Below are 21,688 nucleotides of genomic sequence, written 5' to 3' on the forward strand. Positions count from 1 at the left end.
CCTCATGCAGTAAATCATTTTACTGCTGCCCTTTTATATTTAATACCCTTCTGCAGTACACATTTATCTCTACACTAGCAAAGTGTACTCATTGATTTCCTATGGTCTCTCTGGAAGAAGGTTCTGCTTCCCTGATGATGAGTACAAAGGGTGGATGACCCCATTCTCATTCCAATGCAAACCCTGCACTTTTACATTTCTGCTTAGACCACATGAACATTTGACCAGCTAAGAACTCCCTGCCCTCCTCCTTCAGAACACATTGCTAGAACTACTGACATTTTCTCGTGAACAAAACTGTATTTTTGAAAATCTCATCTTGTGTATAAAGCACTGAACTGCATTAGTTCATTGTGGCCATTACTGTAACTCCCAATCTGTACATGAGGTTTTCCTCTAAAATAAGATACAACAATAATATCTTGCCCATTTTCTGCGTGTGCTTTAAACTTGTGCTATTGTGCTCTACTGTGTAACTATTTAGTTGGTCTTCTCTGGGGCATGAGAAAATGGTTCATTCCCAGTTTAAACCGTGCTTTTTTTGTTAGATGAACCTGCCATCAGAATACACTTTTCAAAGTTATTGTGTTGAATGAGCAATTTAGGCATTTATCTCTGAAAGAAAGAGAATCATGTTTAACAGTATTTTTTATAATGTCCATTACCTGTTTTTAATAAACTACATCTTTCTTATTATCCTATCATTTATCTTTTGCTGGGATGTCAAGAAAATAGATGTCTTCAGTTTCACTTTCATTTTTACTGCTATTTTTTCAGCTTTATGCACAAACAAAAGAAGTCAGGAAAACTTCTAATCCAGGACTCACTCTTTTTTAAAATTACCAAGTATTTTCTGTTAATACTAAACCAGGATTGCATTTTTTTCTTAACTAATTTAGTTTTGAAAGCCTTCTATAATTTGCACAGATGTTACAGACTCTGATAACATGTAACTGCAGTTGAATTGTGGTATTACTCCATTGGGTTTCACCACCAAATAATGTACAACTATTGACTGAGTCTTTTTCCATTTAAGGAAAAGATCTTCAAAAACCTTGAACTGCACTGTCCAATCTTGTACAGATTGGTATCTCTCATTCAACACTCATACACAGACACACTCAGTATATGCTATACATGTGCAGGGCATTAACACAAATTAATCTAGCATATTTCCAAACCTGCACAGATTTCAAGTTCTACTACTCAAATAAAAAAAAAAAAACCAGAAACCATGGAAACAAAAGTCAAAAAGTGTATTTTGATCCATAGCCCCTGAGAAGTGGCCAATGGACTTACTCTAGTTAAAAGAATAAAATGCATAAAAGAAATATACTACAGTCAGTTCAGCTCCCCAAAAATACTGTCAGAAAGCTACATTAGGGCACTTTTGTCCCTGCTCATGTAAAGACAAAGAGGCAACCCAAAAGGTTGGCTTTTAGCTTTGTCTTTCACCGACTTACTCACACCCATGGAATACATTTTTTCCAAGTATGTTGTATAATGTACTGCTATGTTTGAAAACACAGGACAAAGAAAATGGAGCCAGATGCTAAGTCCACAGCTGAGAGTTGCAGGGAAAAACCTCTGAAATAATGGCATCAATCAGGCAGCATACTCCTCATTTTACTTCTATACTGCAAGGATTTTGAGGTCAAATTAAAATAAGTATCCAGATTTATGCATTAGTCATAGAATTTCATTCACAAACTACATTTCAAATTATTTTCAAGCATTTCCCAACCACACAGTTTAGTAACACAACAACATATCCAATTCTGAACTGGAGAATGAAAAATAATTAATACAAATAATGCTGCCAGTTCAGCATAGACAGGTTATAGCAAAAAATATTATTGCTCTTGCAAGGCTGAATACCTCTTTGCAGTACTTAAAAATAGCTGTTCTTTACTCATGACTACTAATTAAGAAACAGATGTAAAGAGAATTTCCAGAAGACACATTCAGGAAGGTTCCAGCAAAAATAAAGAACCAGAAGTAGAGTGACAGTCTAAAAATGAAGAATAGAGAAAAAAATCAACAGGAAATCTGGTGGATATTCCTTCATCTCAGTTTTATACATGCTAGCAATGCAACACAGGTAATTTTATTCAACCACACTTCAAAGTTCTCAGGATTTAAGTCTACAAATTTGACTAGTCTCGAATTTAGCACAATGGTTAAGTCCCTGTACTACAATAACTATAAAAAAAGACAGTAAGCTTCAGGAGAATACCCAATCTTTTTGAAGTTATCCTTAGTGATGCAAAGTCTTATTTGTAACTAATATGGAGCCTTATATTTTGGAAAACTATCTCAGAAATTGATTCAAAACAGACGTCATGAAGTTTCTAGACATGACTTCTCCAATACAAGCTTTTTTGTGATGCACTTTGGAATTTAATATGCAGTGGAAAAGCTCCTTCCAAGAATATTACCAACAAATCACACATATAAGCTTGTGCTTAAAAACAAATGGCAATAATGCACCAAAAATATAAAAGCTGAAACACATCTCTCAAACTCCCTGAATTATAAAGCAGACATCGTATCTCTCCTTTCACAGCTGCCAGATAATATATTATTCTTCTAGAAGTCACTGTTCTCTTTAACCTGACTGGTTCCATTGTGAAGTCTTATTTTGATTACTTATACTCTCATTAAAGCCTTGAGATGCCAGGAAAAGATTCTTTCAGTAAGCTATGGCTGAGCCGCTACTGATATTATACAAGGGATCCTTTTACCTCGTGTAAGATGTTGAGAGTGCATCATATTGATTTGCAATAAAAAACTGTTTTTCCAGTAGTCAACCCATCTTCTCATCTCAGCACTTTGTTTTAAAGTTTTTCTGTTTGTTGTTTTGTTTTAAATAAAACAAATTCTATTTCGGCTATGTTGCTAAATTTAGCAAGAAGAAAGGGGTTGCAAGCTTTTTTTTTTTTTTTAAACACTATTCAGGTAAAAACAAACACTAATATGGCTGACAGTCAAGTCTGAGCCAAGTCTGCCTTTTTAAGTGTTAAAACTTGTAAGAAAAATCTATTTGCAGCAAAATCCCATATTCATTTTAATTTCATATTCAGACTAACATCTACTGCTAATCCTCAGCTGATGAATTTGACTGATATAAATGGTAACGTAATACGCAAAAGATGAAAATAGAAAGGAGCCTTGAGCACCAGAAAGAGTATGTGTCTTAAAAATTCTTCTCATCTTCACCCTGGAAGCTCTTGCAAGCTCATCCGTTCATCCGTTGTAATGCTATGTAATGATTACACCTTCTCCTTCGAAACACCTTTCCTAATCATGCATATATATTGTGTATATATCCTACAGTTTATATAGTCCTGCTATAAATAGACCTTCTGCATCCTGAATTATCTCCCGCGTTTTCCCTTAGATACAGTTCAACACTGATATTTAGAATAGATCAACTCCGGATTTGCCAGCAATTCTTCCTGCTTCCATTGTGATACGGTTTGCTCTTCTGAAAGGGAATGTAAGGGAACCTATCACTTCACAATGACATTCTTTCACCGAACTGTTTCGCTACAGAATGAAACTAACTTTAGATAAAGGAGCTGGTTTAAACCTGATTTTATTGTCTGCGTTCCTAAGCATTTTCCCCCTCTGATGGTTTCAAAGAAGTCTTTCCTGTGACTGCCTGCCTTTTACACCAGGCATGAGCCCTTCTTAAATCCCAGTAACTTACACGGGCTCGTATTTAGCAAGAGGATAATGCACGTTCTGTGTTCATGCGAGCACACTGGCACCGGTGTGAGCCCTCGGTACGTGCAGAGGAACACACACCCGCGCGGGCTCGGGCGCACCGGCCACCACGAGCCCCTGCGAGCGGCGAGCTCGGCGCCAACTCCCGCCGAGCCGGCCCCGGGCACGCCGAGTGCCGGGGCCCGGAAGCCGAGCAGCCCCGCCGCGCTTCCGAGCGCCGGCTCCGGCCGCGCCCTCCGGGCCCCGTCACGGACCGGCCAAGTGCCGCTGTCCCCGCGCACCCGCCGCCCCCCGCCCCGCCGGCCACGCGGCTACCAGAGGGGCTCCGGATGGCTTCGCCGAGCCAGAGGGGCTCCGGCGCGCCCGGGAGAAGGCGTTTCGGCGCTGGCTTTACGCTTGATGTGTGCCTGGTCCCCACACGAGCCCCCTCTCCTCGGCGCACGCCAGCCTCACTTGTTCCCCGCCGGGAAGGCTCTCCCCGGCCGGGGCGGCACACCCGGCAGGCTTCTGTACCCGGCACGGGGCGGGCGCCTGCCGCGATGGGCCCGGCGGGGGTCCGCTCGCACCCGGGACACAGAGATTGGTATTTATTTATTCGGCTGCTTCGGACGAGCAGGCTGTCAGGGCTCCGGAGCCCCATCGTGCCCGGGCTCCCCGGCCGGCCGCTGCCGAAGGGCGGCCCCGCTCCTCGCCGCTCGGCGTTTGCAACTCCTGGAGCACGGAGGTGCGCGCGGCTTCCCGCCGCCTCGCCGTGAGGTGTAACCTCAGACTGTTAGTCTTAGCCTTAGACTGCTAGCTTGGGGGCTCAGTCTCCTGGAAACTGGGGCTGTAGGGGTGCACGTTACCCCCTGAGCTGAGCGGGCTCCGTCCCCCGCAGGGAGGAAGCGGGGAGGTGACCCCCCTCATCCCCCCGGCTCTCCCGCCCCCCCGCGGGCACCGCCACCCGCACAGCCCGGGGCGCTTCTCGTCCGCTCTGCGGCCGCTTCCATCCGCTGCCCAACTTTTTCTGTCACGCCAGCGCCAGAAAACCCCTTCCCCACGCACGCACGCACACACACCGGTGTAGTTTATAAATGACAGTTGCCTGTAGACTTTCACCAGACAAGCAGCGGGGGCAGCAGACTACAACAGTTATTTAATTAAAGGCGCTTCGGAGGCTCCCAGAATAGCTCTCTACCTCTGAGGCGCGATTTCTGGTTTCCCCCCGCTCTCCCCCACCGCCTCGCCAGCCGCCCCCCGCTGCCCGAGCCCCGGCGCGGGCGGGAGGGACAGACCCGGCCGGCGTTACCCGGCTGCGCGCTCCGCATTGCACAGTCATCAAAGTTAAGTGCATGGAGGGGGGATCGGGGGTGAATCAGAGGGAGAGACGGGTGAGCCGAACTATTTTCACCTAGGCAGGATTCGAAATTATGGATCTGAATGCATATGCAGCCATTTCTGGGGGAGGAGGAAGCGGGTGCGGGGGGGTCCCTCTCGCACGCAGCCTGTCACTCGCATCCTGCTCCCCCCACCCGGCAAACTCGCCCGGGTTGCCTCAGCGCGGTCCCTCAGTGCCGCCGAGGGCAGGCTCGGGGCACTCCGACCGAGTTGCCCGGCTGAGCCCCGAGTTGCTCCCAGGCAACACACAGCCCTCCGCGGGCTACGGCTCACGCTCCTGAGCCCTCCTCACAGGAGGAGCGGCGGCGGAGGGAAGGGGGCTGAAAGGCACACGGGAAAGAGGCTCTCTCATTTCTTTCTTCGGCTGATTTAATCCCCCCATCCGCAACACACACACGCGCTGAACAGAAGCACTTCCAGACCCTTCCTGCACACACTGGCACCACCTTCGTTTTCCCCCGCGGAGCCGGGCGGGCGCAGCGGCGGCCACCTCTTACCTGGTTGTAGGAGGTCTCCCAGGAGGAGGTGTAGTTGTAAAAGAAGGATGAGAAGCAAGCGTCTTCCGACAGCCCGCAGCCAGCCATCCTCTGGGCGCAAAACCTCTTCGGGAAGGCACGAGCAGTCCTCGCAAACTCTTGCTTCTTGCGCGGTCGCTGCCGCCGCCGGCGCTGCCCCCGCGGAGTGGTGCCGACAGCTTCGCGCTGGCGGCGGCCGGCGCGGTGCGTGCGGGGGAGCGGGGCTGGCTAGCTGGCTGGCTAGATAGATGGATGGATGGATGGGTGGATGGAGGCGCGGGTACCGCGTGTGTCTGTGAGTGTGTGAGCGCGGCCGTTCGCGGAGGCACCGAGGGGCCGGGGCCGGTCACGTGCGCGCGCTCACTCCGCCGCCGCCGGGGACGGGCCGCGCTACAGACCCCGGCACTGGATCACCAGCGCCGGGCGCCCTCGCCATCCCCACCCGCCCGCCTGTCCCCGCTCGGCAGCGCAGCCCGTGCGCACGGGAACGAGGGGGCGCCTGCGGGACCTGCGGCCGCACCGCGGCGGGGAAGGAGCGGGCAAGTGGCGACGCGCGTCCTCCCCCGCCGCGCCGGGGCAGCGCCGCCGCGGGCGGGCCCGCCCTCCCGGCCGCGGCCCGGCCTCCGCGCCCCGCCCCGCGCCCAGCCCCGCCGTGCCGTGCCGTGCTATGCCGCGCAGCCCCGCGGCGCCAAAGTTGTCGCTCGGTTCACAGCCGTGCCGGCGCAGGCTGGGCCCCGGCGCCGCAGCCCGGCCGCGGGCACCCGAGAGGAAGGGGTGGGAAAACCGACGGGAAACTTCTCCTCAGAGCCGTCCTGACAGGTGCGATTTCCCCTGCTTTCTCCTTTGGGGGGGTGTTTGCCTCAGCACCCGTCTGCAAGGAGAGGGAGAAAAGCGGATTTTTTTTCTTTTCTTAGCGTATCGGTGATCACAGGAGCGGCCCCGGGACCCCGCCCGCCCGCTCCCGCCGCAGCCCCGCACAGGCGCCCCGGCGCACCGGGGACCCTCCCGCCCTGAGGAAGGGTAGCACTGGCGGCCCCTAAGCCGCCGCCAAATTGCTCAATCGGACGCGGCGAGGTCGTGCAAAATACAATGATTTAAAATTATTTTCCAGGAAACTAGCGGAAATAGATTGGATTACGTTGACCCCGGTCCTTGAGTATGCCTTATCCTGCTTACAGACCCAGTACCTCGAGCGCGAACCTCTGACAGGGGGAACATTGTCCTCATCAGCTAACACTGATATCACAAAACTCAGCTGATTGTAAATGTAAAGCAAATAAAATGTAGATGGGGGTTTTTTTCCGGAATAACTGTTTTGTTTCATATAAAAATACATGTTTTTAACTTTTAAGAAAAACTGTGGTTTTTTCCACAGCATAGCTGGGAGGGAGGGTACTTTGTTGAGCACCATCCAGTAGTCATAACAGCCCACAGCCATCACTGGAAAAGACTAGACACAGTTTTGTGGCAGAACTCTGATCAGAAGCCTGCTGAAAGTCTTCACTCCCCCTCACCTGACACTCCAAGGAAGAAAACACCATTTAGTAATACCCATGGAATCCTTTGGCCATTCTGCTTGTTGAGAAAACAACTGTGGCTTGAGTATGGAATCCTGTGAAACACACTCGAGCATAGTAGAAGCTCAGCTTTTTAATGTGAGTTGACTTTGTCCAAAAGAAGGCTAGCCAAGGATTCATAATCCAGAGGAACATTTGTGACAGGCAGCTCTGTCCCAAATGAGATCAAAGAGCCTTTCAGCCTGCCCTGAACCAGGTAAAAATACAGCATGAAGATTCCCAGCAACAAAATATGGAAAGCAGATCAGAAACAAGGTGTTCACTATGTTCACAATGATCTGTTTCTCAGATTGCTCCAGTATTTTCTTTCAGACTTCATCCTGTTTAGGCTGCTCATCAGTCACCCACAAAACTCATGTGGCTTAAGAATTTATTTCAGCTTTTCAGACAGCAACAATTAAAGCATAAAATTCCTTGCCACTTCACCATCATTCTTGAATTTCCCTTTGTCTGAGGGGTCAGTGTTCAAAGCATCTCACTTCTAAAATTTTAAGCAATTTCACATTGCATGTTTCATCATCTTAGTGCATTCTATTCTGACTCTATACTCCAGCATAGCCTGACCTCTGAGCTATTTATTCTATTCAGGCAAATTTTGCACTTCCCCCCCCAGTATCAGATGTATTTACACACTTCTGTAGGTGGCATTTTACCCTACTTCCCTCTCCTCTAGTGACAGATACACTATCTGCATCTCCCATGCCATGTTCTTTAAAAGTCTTAAAACAGATTATGGGTTGTTAACTGTTAGGGGTTTTTTTCTTATCTTTTTCCTTCAAACATTGTTCCTCACCCTGCTGTTAACCATTTGGTCTAGCTCAAAATCTCTTCATTTGAATTTCAGAGAGTTCCTCTGGGGGACCATCACTGGTAGGAGGTTAAGCTTAATTGCGCAGTGATCAGTTACCAGTGCAGATCCCGTTGTAGTCTTTGCTGATAGCTGTTAACAACTCCGAACCTATTCAAGGCCTCCGAAGAGCGCACTTCTGCTGGCAGCAAAACAAGATCTGAAAACTTACAGCCTTATGTGTTGCTCCTCCAGACCATTTGTAGTGTTTTCAGTCAACCAGCCATTGCTGGGATGGCTAATAATCTCTTTGTCTATTTCATGAGTTAGCTCACTAACACCATTGTTACCGTGATGGTGGTGGTGAAGTAAAAAACTATATGCTACTTCTATTACTAGAAGTGTGAAACCAAACATAATAAAATCCACAAATAGCTCCTGTCTAATACCCCATCCCAGTGCACTAACAGCTCCGTAGAAAAGATGCTAAAAGTGTATTCAGTTCTGTAGACAGGAAGAAGTAAAGTGGAGGTAAATAAACTCTTGTAAAGATCTTGGAAAAGTGGATTGGTGAAGGGTAGAGGAAACAGCAAAAGCCATTAAATGTTTGAATAACAAAAGTAATCTCAGGATAACCATTATTACTCCATCTGTGCTGGAAAAAAAAGGTGCAGATGGAACAGAGAAAAATCACTCAAACTTCTTCAGAGATGCATAATACTGTGCAGTTAGAATGTTCCAGGGTACTAGATAAAGACTAGCAACGCAGCTAGAAAAGCATCTTACTAAATACAGTCTGGAATGTAATTTGCTTTGCTCTTTGCTTTCATGTTTTCATCTTAAAGATTTTCAAAATCTAATAAAGTAGAAACTCTTTTCTTGAAGGAGTAGGAGAGGGATGGAATTTATTCCCAAACCAGACAGGTTTTCCAGGTAAAAAAGTGAATCAGGATGGAGCTTTCAAATGAGGCTGGTCTTGCCTTTTAACAGACAGCATGAGGCTGGTGCACTGTATTGGGTTTGGCTGGGACACAGTTAATTTTCTTTGCACTAGTTGGTGTGAGGCTGTATTTTGGACTTGTGCTGAAAACTGTTGCTAACACAGGGATGTTTTTGTTATTGCTGAGCAGGGCTAACACAGCATCAAGGTTTCTCTTCTGCTCCTCACCCCACCCCACCAGTGAGGAGGTTGGGGGTGCACAGGGGAGTTGGGAGGGGACACAGCCAGCACAGCTGACCCCAGCTGACCCAGGGGATATTCCATACCCTGTGGCATCATGCTCAGCGTGTACAGTGGGGGGAGGAAAAAAGAAGGGGAGACGTTTTGAGTGATGCTGTTTGTCTTCCCAAATCACCCTTCATGTGATGGAGCCCTGCTCTCCTAGGGATGGCTGGACACCTGCCTGCCCATGGGAAGGGGTGAATTAATTCCTTGGTTTGCTTTGCCTGTACATATAGCTTTTGCTTTATCTGTTAAACTGTCTTTATCTCAGCACATGAGTTTTCTCACTTTTATGATTCTCTCCCCCCTCCCATTGGAGGTGGGGAGGGAGCAAGTGGCTGTGTGGGCTTTCATTGCTGGCTGGGATTAGACCATGACATGCACCAAGACAATAGTGAGGCCAAGGACTGTTGTTTGAGACAATAAATAGATCTGGTATCACCAAGTGCCAGGTTTTGTCAGAGACCTCTCAAAGAGGAAACTAGTACCTCATTGTTACAGGCAAAAGCCAGAGCATCTTTTCTTTATGCAGAGTGATCTCATCAATTTCTTGAAGAGCAAGGAAGGCTTCTAGAGGTCTTTGGTTTGAGAAGCATATGGAGAATTTGAGCTAGAAAAGCCATTCCTGTGCAACTTATACGCTGCAGGTAAGAAGACAGATTATCAGAACAATCCCAAGGAATCAGGGTTCAACTCAGCTGTAGCCACTAAATTAAGATTCTACAACACAAACTGATAGCTGTGGAGACGGCTCTACATTTTGTTTAGGCAGCTTAGTGTCCCTCCAGTAATCAGTGTAGCATCTGAGTGCTGTGTTTCCCACTATTTTTAAAGCTTGTGATCATAAACACCTCAAAATGTTTTTGACTACTATTCTTTTATTCACTATCTTTTATTCTTTTATCACTTGCATTAGCAGATGTGTAACTTTACCTGACTTCATTAGCTGAAAAATCCATTCTCAGAGGGGAAGTCTGTAATATAAGATATTCTAAAATAAAGATAAAAGCTGTCCCTCTATCTTATTCACAGGTAAAAAAAAAGGGAAAAAAGAAAATACTATTTCTTCTTAGCCTATTCATAAGTGCATAAAAAGTCAATTAAGACAGTCCATAAAAATTGAAGAGGAAAGGCTTTAAAAGTCCACTGATAGGTTTTCTATTAGGCTAATACCTTAAAGCTTCCTTAGCACTTTCCACCAAATCATTTTATTTGGCTTTATGAACACCTCTGGAGCTCGGTATTACATCTTTTTAGTATTTGAGGAGATCAACAGTATAAGTACCAGACTCTTGGAAAAGTCAAGCAACATTTTGAGACAATGTTTGTAAAAGCGATTAGCCCCAGAGGAGTAAAAGCCTACTTAAAGCAGAAAGAAGTGGAGATTTCAGACTTTTTAGGTGTCTATTTAACTTTCAAGATAACTCATGTCTGTAATACAAAAATGTAAGATTAGACATAATTGAGAATCAAACTACAAGTTTGATGAGAACACAGCAGCCATGGTCAGCTTTAAAACATCTTTTCAGTGTTCTTTTTTTACACTGGCTTCTCGCTATATTCTAGATAAAATCCAAATGGCTTTTTTCACCTTACCAGGGCTACACAGCCCAGTTCCAAGCTACCTGAGAGACCTGGAGTTCCTGGAACAGCTTCCACACATTGGATTCAGCAGCCTCAACCACAAGAGCTCCAGGTGCACATTTTCCAATATTACCATAACAAATCAAGTTTATTCAAAATACAGCTTTTCTAAAGTATCCTAGGACACCACTCCCAAACTTCAGCTACACACCACCATTGAAAAAAACCTCTTGTGGTTACTACACAAACAGGTTATACCCTTATTTCAGAAAGTTCAGTTACACCAAAGAAGTAACTGACACTGGCTTTGGCACTCCTGGTCTCCATCCCAGAGCTGAGTTCAGGCTGTAAATTTTGAAGAAGAAAATCAAGGCCTGGAATGCAACTCATTTTTCTAAGTTTGCTAGATGGTGAAGATTGCATATGCTGTTGTGCTTCATCCAAAAGCTAAAAAAATAATTGAAGCTAGATGACTGCTAAGATAGGATAGCAGCTCCAAGAAAAAAAAGGACAGTAGAAAACTATTTTTCAGTGCTGCTATGTAAAACCATCAGAAATGAGTGACGAGGTTCTCTAAAGCCATCTAAATGCAAAGACCAATCGAAAATATACAACCACTGAGAAAACGGTACTTTTTTCATATGTTTTGATCTCACCATCACTCTATTATTTGCTTTGCCTGAGTTCAGATTCAGTTGCTTGCTCTTCATCCATGAGCTAATTCCATCTAAGTATTGGGTCATCCCGATAATTGAAGTTACATGAAAAAGGCAAGTGAATGAAGTAAAGCTGATTATTCAAAAAGGAAAAAAAAAGTGACAGGAATTTTAAAGCTAGATTACATGAATTTTGCTCATCTCAAAAATGCAGGAAATTATTTTCCTTGAATTCTGCAAGATCAAGTGTGCCACTGATTAAAACTTTGTCTACTGAAGTGGAAGAGCAGAACACTGATGAGTTTGATTGTCCTGCAAGCAAGATATTTTCAATGAGACTGTTAACAAAATGAAGCCACTATGATAATTTAATTCCTAGTTCAGGCCTTCCAGCAGCTTTTCAACATGAGTAATCTCCATCAGTTCAATACCCCCAAAATTATAAATAACAGCCAGTGAATACATGCCATTCAAATGTCAGTAGGCATGAACTTATGAGGTAGTTCATAACTTTTATAGCCTCACCACCAATTAACAATGTAAATAAATTGCTAAAGCTCTATCAGATTATAATTTCCCCAAAATAACATTCCTGTGATTATGTTTCTGTGATTATAGTTATGAAGTAACTAATCAGAGGTGGGGGGGAATCCTAGAATAACCCAAATTAGCAAGAATCAAGACGGTTGGTTTGTCATGAGTCCCTGCCTCTAGTGTAAGTATCTTTACATCTGAGAACCCCCCCAGCTACTCTTCTGGGTACATTCAGCTCGTTAGCAAACTACTGAGTGATAAAAAAGGAGTGAACTCAGCATTATTTTATCAGTCACGGTAAAGATGTTGTCTAAGGACTGATGTACTGAAAGGTGTGAGGAGATCTCATCAGTGCTCAGATAATGAAAAAAGCAGGAGGTTGCATCATTCAGCACATTCTTCAAAGCTCATTGATAAAGCAGTAGCACCTTCCCATCACAAACTGTATTACAGATTCAAACAATATTTGGCTACTCCTTTGGTACTATACGCTTTATCACATGGGAAGGAACGTGGAGGAGGGAGGAAGACAGACTCCCAGCCACACAGGGTAGAACTTGGGGAAATTGCATTTAACTGTCATTTGCACAATCCCAAGAAAAGCTTTGATCAATACAGAATTCCATTTTTACACAAGAAATACCACAAAGAGGCAGCAAAGCTTCAGAAATAATTGATAGATATTTCAAAGGGTTTTGACAGAACACTAACTTTGGATTTCTTCAGTGATATCATATTTGAGCCAATTAAGAAAAACAAACCTTGCTAGGAGAAAACCTAGGCAGCCATTTGTACCAGAAATGGTTTTGCAGCTTGTAAGCCCATGTCGTTTTTTTTTACATATTGACCAAAATCAAGGGAAAGAATAAATTGTTTTTCTCAAAGCAGGTTTTTTCAATGTTTTTTAAGTAGTAAGAACAAAGATTCGCTGCTTTGTTCCTCATTTAGGAAATTCTACTCCTAGAAAACCCAGCATTTATAGAGTTGTTTTTATGATCAAATTAGTTTGCTGAAAATAAAAGCAAATTAATTTCTGAGACCTCCCTGTACCTAATGAGAGATCTAAACATTCGTCTCATATCAAGCCAGTAGACTACAAACATTTGGATCCTTAAGCTTTACTTGAAAAATAATATCCATTACAGGCAATTATTTTGTGAAGAAAAAATGTAATGAATGAGATCTCAAAGTGGTATTTTCCTATTCACTTTTCCTTCCATAATTCTCCAGAAACAAGCAGGATTTCCGTAGGCTGCAGAGGAGTCAGAACCACCACATTACTGTTCAACCTTGTATATGACAATGCTTGAGAATGCAGAGAACAGACATTTAAATAGTGTTTGGATTTACATAGCAGCAAGTCCAGCAAGGAGCTTTAGAGCAGAAACACTTTAATACTTGTTTGCTTATAAGGAGAAACTGTTCATTGCCCATAAATTTACAGAATATTAAATGTCAGTTTTCAACAAACAGGGTATATATTGTGAACATCAAGACTGGAATTTTAAATTCTTGCCAATTCTTATATTTGATTTCTGCTCTTAATCAAATTATTTGTTTAAAGTATGTAGAAGTAGCAGTAATTTGAGTTTACCTCCATTATATTGTATAACCAGTAACGCATTGGAACAAAGCTGTCAATGCTCTCTTGGACAGCTGCTTAGAGAAACATGTCGTGACTCACTGCTTCAAACCTGCTGCTGCTGCTGTACAAATTATAAGCCTTTCTGTACAAATTGTAAGCCTTTCAGGAAGGGTTCACAGGGCAATAATGTCTTTAAAAGAACGACACTATCCCTGTTCCAGTAAAGGCTTATCAGTTACTTGTTATTCAACATGCAAAATGAAACAACCTCAAAGATACCATTCTAAGGTTTAAAGGTCAAATTTAGTCTGTAAGTCTTTAAAGTCATACACAAATTTTGATAGCAAACACTAGCATCTTCATAAAGCTGAAAAGGTTGATATTTTTGAGGTTAAAACTTTATTAATATAAGAAAAAGTGGTTTAACTACACAGCTGAATATTTAAATAGACAAAGCATTCAGGAAATACGTCCGCCAGTAGCCCTCCACTCAATGGAGCCCAGTAAGAGCCGATGCTCTAAGTGTTTATTGTTTATGCTGCTGGAAGCAATGAGGCTGGGAACATGAATGGAATAGGCTCACAAAATAAACACTTAATTCAAATGGAAGGCAAGAGGCCTACTTTAGCTAAAGGAATAAGACCAACCCAAAATAACACATTTAAAGCCACAAGAAATATTTATTATCAACATTAATTTGTGCTATGTTTTATTTTTCTATACAACAAAACTACTGCATAGCTTTCACAGCTGGAAGAGCCACTCAGAGCTGAGATGTACACAAATGAAAATTATTTTATCATCTGTCCAACATACATTGTGTTCCTGAGAAACCACTATATTTGAGTTGAAGCTGTAAGGTCAGAACACCTACAATCAGCAAAACTAGTCTTGTTACTGCTGCTACAGGAATGTTATTTTACTGCTGTTACCATATTTAGTTTAATCCCTTGATAATGGAAGCTTGGATCTCCTTGATGCCAACCACTTATCTCAAATGCATCAGTGCCAATTAAGAGGCAGCCCAAGCTTGTCATTTGTGAAAGGAAAAGTGAAGAGAGGGGCAAATGCTCTCATAATGGTTTCATTCTGGTTTTAAAGCTGCTTGTTTCAAGCTTAGTAATATGAGGCATTTGTATTACTGGGAACCAATGCCCAGTTCTAGGAACAGTTCCAGGAAGCATACACACCCCAAAACAAAGCCACCAGAGGTACTAGTAGAAAAATGAACTAGGTTGACCAAGTAGATCATTTTTCCCCTCTGCTTCACATAAATCTCATGTCACATACATAGTCATGAAGTCAAATAATTTTAGTCAATAAACTACCAGAGTAAGTTAAATAATTTTGAAAGGTCAACAAACTACCAGAGTACGATTATACTTCTAATAGTAAAATATGTTTATTATTAAAACTCTCAGCTGTTCTAAAACCAAGATAAATGTCTACTCAAAAACTACAGTAAGTGAATAAATTTGCGTACTTTAGAATATAACTCTCTGCTTTCTACTGTCATGGTGTGGGGTATGGCTTTTTATTGCTATATGTTATCAGAAATGAACTAGAGCAATCTGATTACAAATTAATAATTGTAGCTGGACTGGATGGAAGGAAAACTCTTTGCCCTTTAACTTTTGCTGCAGTATCTTTTCAAATGACACAGTGAAAGCTAATTTCACTTTAAGCTGCATTTCTTATGGCAAATAATGAGCAGTTTCCAGTATGCACTGTGTAGCAGTGCAGGTTGAAAGTTACACATCACAAACCAAAGCTATGTCACAAGCCCTGATGCCAAAATGGGAGGTGGTGATACAGAACGTACCAACCCAGGCTGGCCCACACCAGCTACTCTCTAACTTCCATGAATGGGCACAGGTCCAAAGAACGAAGACGTTCCTGTAAACCCCAAAGGACTGTCAGCATCTGTCTTTAGCACTGCAGTACCTACAGATCTCCCAAAAGCAAGAGTTCAGGGGCTTTTATGACATCAGAATGTGGCAAAGCATGGAGTCACCATTTATTCTATTCCCTGACAAAAATTCTAAGTGCTATAAAATCCCTACAAATCTAAACACAGTATTAACTGGTTGCTTCTTTGTATCTCCATAATGAAGATATGCACCTAATCACATCTACTTAGCCATTAGTAACTACCTCTGTGTCTAACAAACCTAAATACAGTTACTACCTCACGCCAATACTAACCCTTTACTGCTCTGAGGTATTACACAGCAGCACAATTAAGACAGAAGACTTCCTCTTTTCAAAAAATATACTCCTTTGACTTAGTACTGTTTTCCTGTCATCTAATCCATATTTTCAAAAGTCCCACACTATAAATAGTTTATTATATACAAACTAAATATTTTCAAAAAACATCAGAATGTCTGTGATAAAAAGATCACTCTAAGTAAACAACACATCATTTTTCCTTTTAGATTGTTCCAAAGCAGATAACCAGTTAATCCTAAGGAGCAGTTCCTCTCTACTCCAAAACACACGAACTCCCTGGCTAGCAGTCTAAACACTCTGAAGTGGCATCACTGAGGCAGAGAACACAGCAGAACAGCAAATGCTGCAGCTGCTCAGGGCAGCTCTGTACTTTACCTGGGAACCGTCACTCCACAGACTAGCAGAAAGAGCCCCAGTGTCTTGTAGTCAGTTGTGGCTTTTCACAGAACAAAACAGAAGAAACTGAATTTCTATTTGACACCAGCAAACTCCTGATTTCCAACTTTTCCCCTTATTTACTGCATTCTGCATAAGTATGTAAGGACAAGCAGCCAGAGCTCTGATGATGGGCAGAGCTGCGAGTATTTTTAACGTGTTTAAGAGGGAGGCAGCAACCTCCCCATGCTCATAGATAAAGCAGTCTAATTCCTACGCCTCCTTCTTGGTCTCTTTATTTCTCTGGGCAACCTTGACATTTCTCCCATCAGAAAAATGGGAACAAGGTTTTACCTGTTAACACTGAACTTAAAAAAACCCAGAGCTACTCTCAAACCCAAGTTCCTCTGCACACATCTGCTGTACCAGAGACAGCAGTAGCTAAGGAGGCAGCTCCTGATACAGCTTCCCTTTAGGAGTCAGGAAACATCTTTCTTCAAGAAGCCCTACTGTCCCTGTCATTACTCCTTCAGAGATAGAGAGTGACTCCTTAGACACCTGGCTACCCTCCCATTGCTATATGGCTCTAAAATTACATCAAAAGTGAGATTTGCAGTAACTCTAAGGTATCCACAGTGATTTAAGTGAGTCTGTGTTTCTGCCCTGAATGCCTGAATGCCCTCAGTTGAGATGAGTACTGGGCAGCACACCTGCACAAAGCCACTCCGACCCCGGGGCCATTCTCCACTACTCGATCCTTTGCGAAGGAATGACTCCATATGCAGCACACACAGTTCCCTATAAGAAAATGCTGTAGTCCTAAACCCAAGTATTTCGAGTGCTGTGTTTGTCAGTTCTTCAGTAAAGGGGAGTGTTTTTCAGGAATACACAAGTGTCATGCAAGTATCAAATGCAATAGGTTCTCCAGGTGTCAAGGCTTCCATGTCTTCCTGAAGTACTATCCCCCCAGATTCCATCAGCATCCCAGCAGGAAAGCTGTTTCCTGTTGCTCACAGGAGGGGTGGGGGCACCAGGCCTGCTCTGTCCCTGGTGACAGCTGGAACACCACCAGCCTTCCAATTAAGCCCAGGTGTCACCAGCCTAATTGGAAGGTGGCAGGGTTGCACAGCTGTCAGACGACATGAGTTTGGCCAGTAGTATTTGCATTCCTGGTAGCAAAGGCAGAGCAGAGTGAAAGATCCCAGGTCAGCTGTCACAGCCCAAGCTGAGCTTGTGGGTATGACAATTCAAGGAAAAAGAAAAGCACCAAAAACAAGCCAACGTCTCTCCTGTGTCAAGTTCCACTCACAGCCATAGCCATCTGCTTCCCCTATCCCCAAGGACCCAAGCTACAGCAGCTGATGCCAGCTGGTTCTGGGGTCCCTGAGGCATTTCATGCAGAGAATTTTCTGTGGCCCTTGCCAGACCTAGGGAAAGTCATGCAGAAGGTGGTTCTACACTGTTCAGCTGAAGGCTGCACACAAATACTAGAGAAATTCTTACCTGGGGAGCAGCCAGTTTTCAGCATTGCACAAAGCAGCCCCCTCTGCTCCCCAAATAGAGGATAAGCAAGTAATCAGGAAACCCCACATATCCAGCCCGAGTCATCCTAGAGCAAGAATTTGCAAAACTAACACTTGCATGTTCAGCAATACTAGTTTGAAATCCAGTTGCTTAAGAAGTTCAGAATTCCTGCTTTAAATAAAATCCCTTCTAACTGCAGTCAAAAATACAATCCAGTTCAACATTTTATGCAGAGTGAAGCTCTTTCCTTCCTTCCTACTGAAAATGGTTTGGTAGGGCAGGAAAGTCCAGACTCATCTCACACTCCCTCTCACTTAGCAAACCCAAGACAGACTCCCAAGTCCCACTGCGTATAATAAATCCAAATTTTAATCATCTGACATTTTTATCTTCACTATTACTATTTCAGTTGCTAACAAAGTTTTAAAAACTTCTCTACTCCCCATCATATAAACAGCAATTAAAAAAAAAAGTTGGAACTGGAAGAAAATCCTCAAATTATTCCAAGTAATTTTATAGCCCCCCGCTATATAGGATAGGGTACCCCAAATATCAGTGCTTAAAATTAGTCTGAGGTTAGTTACCAGCTCTGCAAACATAACCTATTTTTGCTTCAGCCTTACAGCATGACAACAGCACACCCCTCTTCCTAAGGGAACCAGTTTCAGCAAGAGCTGATCCAGCTGCTCTTTGGCAGAAGGACCAAAGCTCAGTGTATTCCAGGGGGAGGGAAAAATTGAAATCTGATCAAATTCATTAAACCACAGAATGGTTTGGGTTCAACCAGACCTTAAAGATCATCTAGTTCCAACCCTCCTGCCATGGGCAAGAACACCTTCCACTAGACCAGGCTGCTCAAAGCCCCATCCCACTTGACCTGGAAAACTCCAGGGATTGGGCACCCACAACTTCTCTGGACAATCTGCTGCAGTGCCTCACCACCTTCACAGTGACAAATTTCTTCCTTATGTCAAATCTCAATCTACACTCTGCTAGAGTAAAATCACTGGCCCTTGCCCTGTCACTGGTAAAATTTTTTACCATAGGCCCTGGTAAAAAACCCCATTCTTTCTTCTAAAACATCTGGAGGTATTTTAAGGCCACAATAAGGTCTCCTCCTTCTTTTCTCCAAGCTGAACACCACCAACTTTCTCAGCCTGTCCTCCTAAGAGAGGTGCTCCAGCCTTCTGATCAAATTTTACTACAAATTCCCCATGGGATTATGCTGTCAAATCATATTTCACAAAAAATCACTACAAAATTACAACAGTGCAGTGTGATTTGACCTACAGTGTCACTTATGCTATTGTTTGCGTTGATCCTAAACAGTACCTGAACATTGCCCAGCAGGGCAATTTCTACCTGGCCATACACCCTTTACTTTATAGGACACGCTACTACAGTTCTGTCTGAGAAATATTTTGGGCTATGTTGGAAGAAAGCATTCTCCTAACACATCTGCATGCATTTTCATTTTTCCTAAATAATTTTAACAAGTTTGCAAGGGATCAACATTGTATGCATCGTATTATATCATCATTGTGCTGCTTAAACATCTGCACTTTAAATATTAAAATATTAAACTACTGCCATGTCAATCAGACAGCAGTTTAATGAGAGACTAAATGGGCTTCTCATATTTCAATCAGAACAACAGAAATACTGACATACTGTGGCACAAAATTAGTATAAATAGACTTTATTGAAGTCAGTACCCTTGTACTGAAGCCAAAGATTGTGTCTACAGAAGCACAAGTTGTAACATTTCACAACTTCTAAAAGGAATGTCAACAATTACAACGATCATGCATACCATGGTCGATAATCACATTTTTAGAAGCATTTTCAACCATTTCTAAAGAAATGCTTATAACATTGTTATATATAGAACTACTTTCAATAAACTGCAAAACATTGATTAGCTTTTCCAGTATGAGCTACAGTGTCAACACAAAAGGGAGGCATAAATGTTTAATTTATGAAATCAGAATGGAATATTTACTGTGAAGAAAAATTAAAAAGCTTTCAAATAAAGGCCATTATTGAACCAAAGTGAAGAGCACAACTTGAACTTTGAATCCTTTCATCTCTTAAAGCTGTCCTCTGAATAACTTCAGTTCAAAGCATAAATTCAGTACTGTGAGTATTCCTTGGACTGAAGTTTGGCAATGATGCGATCCAACTGTCTCTTTGCTTCACACTGTGGAAAATTGCTCATGTCATAATATTGAGGGGCAATTTTCACCAGCCTGTCAAAAAAGGAAAAGCTTGTTACTGATAATCAAACTTTAAGATGCACCTTACAGAAATTCTACAACTGAAGGAAACGAAGGTTATCCATTATTTTCAGCTCATTCTGCAGTTTTAAGACTAACTGAAGTTTACACACATGCTCACGCATTTAAAATAGCGGTGCCATCCTGAGCAATTGTCTAAGTCCAAAGCAAAAAGCACACACACAAGTCTCAGGAGAGGCTCCTGTTTGGCCATATGCCCCTTACAGACTCTTGCTGCTGCTTCAGTACCTGCCATGGTAACCCACACAGCCAGAGCCAGCGCTTAATGTCAGAGTCCGTCAGCCACAGAAGTCAATGCAAACATCCGTGTTTTGCGTCAGAGTACAGTTCAGCCGTAGCCATTTTAAACTTAAAAATCCAACCAAGGCCATAGGATCCTGCTTTAGGCTAGACAGTGTTTGTTGAAACAAGATTTCTAAGCCGGGATTCAAACACATTGTACATTAAGATACTACAGATTATATATATATTTAATTATATATGCTGTGTTTTCCAGCTTATGAATCCAAACTCCTCTTACACAACAGTAAAATTTCACCAACTGAAGAGCTTCCCATGTCCCCAAAGCTTAGTACAACCCGGCAGTTAAAGTACAGCCTTAAAGACAAGCAAGATGCTTCAGAACTCTGCTTGTCTGCAGAGATTCAGGCTTCTGACTTCCTTGATAATACTCTGTTGATGAATAAATATCGTGAGTTGTACCACTATTATCACCTCAGAATTTTAAGAAAGCATGAAATGCTGTTCAGAGCCTTCTGAAAACATCAGACAAAGGAAGTCCCAGATCTTGAGAACAGAAGCACTGATAGCAAGGTACTGGCATTTCCTAACTCAGGCATGCAAGTGGGTGCTAGGACATACCCCCAAACTTCTCAACTCCAAGCACCTCCAGGCTTTTTGAAGCTGCTGTTCTAAGTCAAGCTGCATACAGAGTCCAGGCATCAGAGGTCTAAACGCAAAACCCACGAACAGGCACAAGTATCCACAAAGAAAATCTTTAGTCATCTACAAGATCTCAAGTCCATACCATTGACATTCCTCAAACCATTTTTGTAAAACTAGCTTCAGGGAAAGCGAAAAGAATTACCTCAACTTAAAAAAAGGACAAAAAACTCCAAGAACTCTACAGTAGGTCATGACTGTTGCAAGACTCTGGCTTACCATTCTGGCTTGATGTCTGTACATGTCCGGATGTAATTCTTCGTTGTAAGGACAAACTCATTATACAGCACCCATTCTGGTTTGTGATCAAGAACAGTGGAGGGATGCAACTGCACCACCTGGTTATCTTTTACTGTTAAGTAATGCCCTGTTCGCTCCAAATGTGCCACCTAAATAAAAAGACATTATTTCATTAACACAGCCAATTTTTAAATGAAGCCATTTCAAGCTGATTAAGTGTTCTATTCAAAACATACTATCCCAACTTTCAAACCTCATCTAAATTTGGCACATTACTTGACCACTTCAACTATTCATGTTTTTTTATACACACAATCAAGATGCCAGATGTTTTTGCTAACCACCGTGGTTAAGTGTATATTCTGAAACACAATTCAAGCAACATACAAAAAATAATTATCACCCAAAGAGAATAATCATTATTAGAACAGCAGCAATGCAAACACAAAGTATTGGAAGGGAACATATACTGGACAGGTCTGCAACATCACATAAAGCCAACTGTGGTCTAC

The 21,688-nt window shown here is 43.0% G+C and overlaps 2 protein-coding genes and 1 long non-coding RNA gene across 3 annotated transcripts in view; 1 reads left to right on the top strand and 2 right to left on the bottom strand.

Annotated features, from left to right (window-relative positions):
• PPARGC1A (PPARG coactivator 1 alpha) overlaps positions 1-6,171 on the bottom strand; it is a 372,179-nt gene extending 366,008 nt beyond the window's left edge. Inside the window, exon 1 of the mRNA XM_032109377.1 lies at positions 5,604-6,171. Coding sequence (XP_031965268.1) covers positions 5,604-5,690 — 87 coding nt within the window. The 5' untranslated portion in view covers positions 5,691-6,171. The remainder of the gene's footprint in view (positions 1-5,603) is intronic.
• A 101-nt stretch (positions 6,172-6,272) lies between these two features.
• LOC116444368 lies at positions 6,273-6,928 on the top strand. The gene is made up of 2 exons (XR_004240291.1): positions 6,273-6,440; positions 6,536-6,928. It is a non-coding gene; the product is annotated as an uncharacterized LOC116444368 (long non-coding RNA).
• A 7,298-nt stretch (positions 6,929-14,226) lies between these two features.
• The window catches only part of DHX15 (DEAH-box helicase 15), a 51,936-nt gene continuing 44,474 nt past the window's right edge, over positions 14,227-21,688 (bottom strand). The window contains exons 13-14 of the mRNA XM_032107973.1: positions 21,156-21,325; positions 14,227-19,946 (exon numbers count right to left, since the gene is read on the bottom strand). Coding sequence (XP_031963864.1) covers positions 19,829-19,946; positions 21,156-21,325 — 288 coding nt within the window. The 3' untranslated portion in view covers positions 14,227-19,828. The remainder of the gene's footprint in view (positions 19,947-21,155; positions 21,326-21,688) is intronic.

Source organism: Corvus moneduloides, chromosome 5 (assembly GCF_009650955.1).
Source record: "Corvus moneduloides isolate bCorMon1 chromosome 5, bCorMon1.pri, whole genome shotgun sequence".
Classification (NCBI taxonomy): domain Eukaryota; kingdom Metazoa; phylum Chordata; class Aves; order Passeriformes; family Corvidae; genus Corvus; species Corvus moneduloides.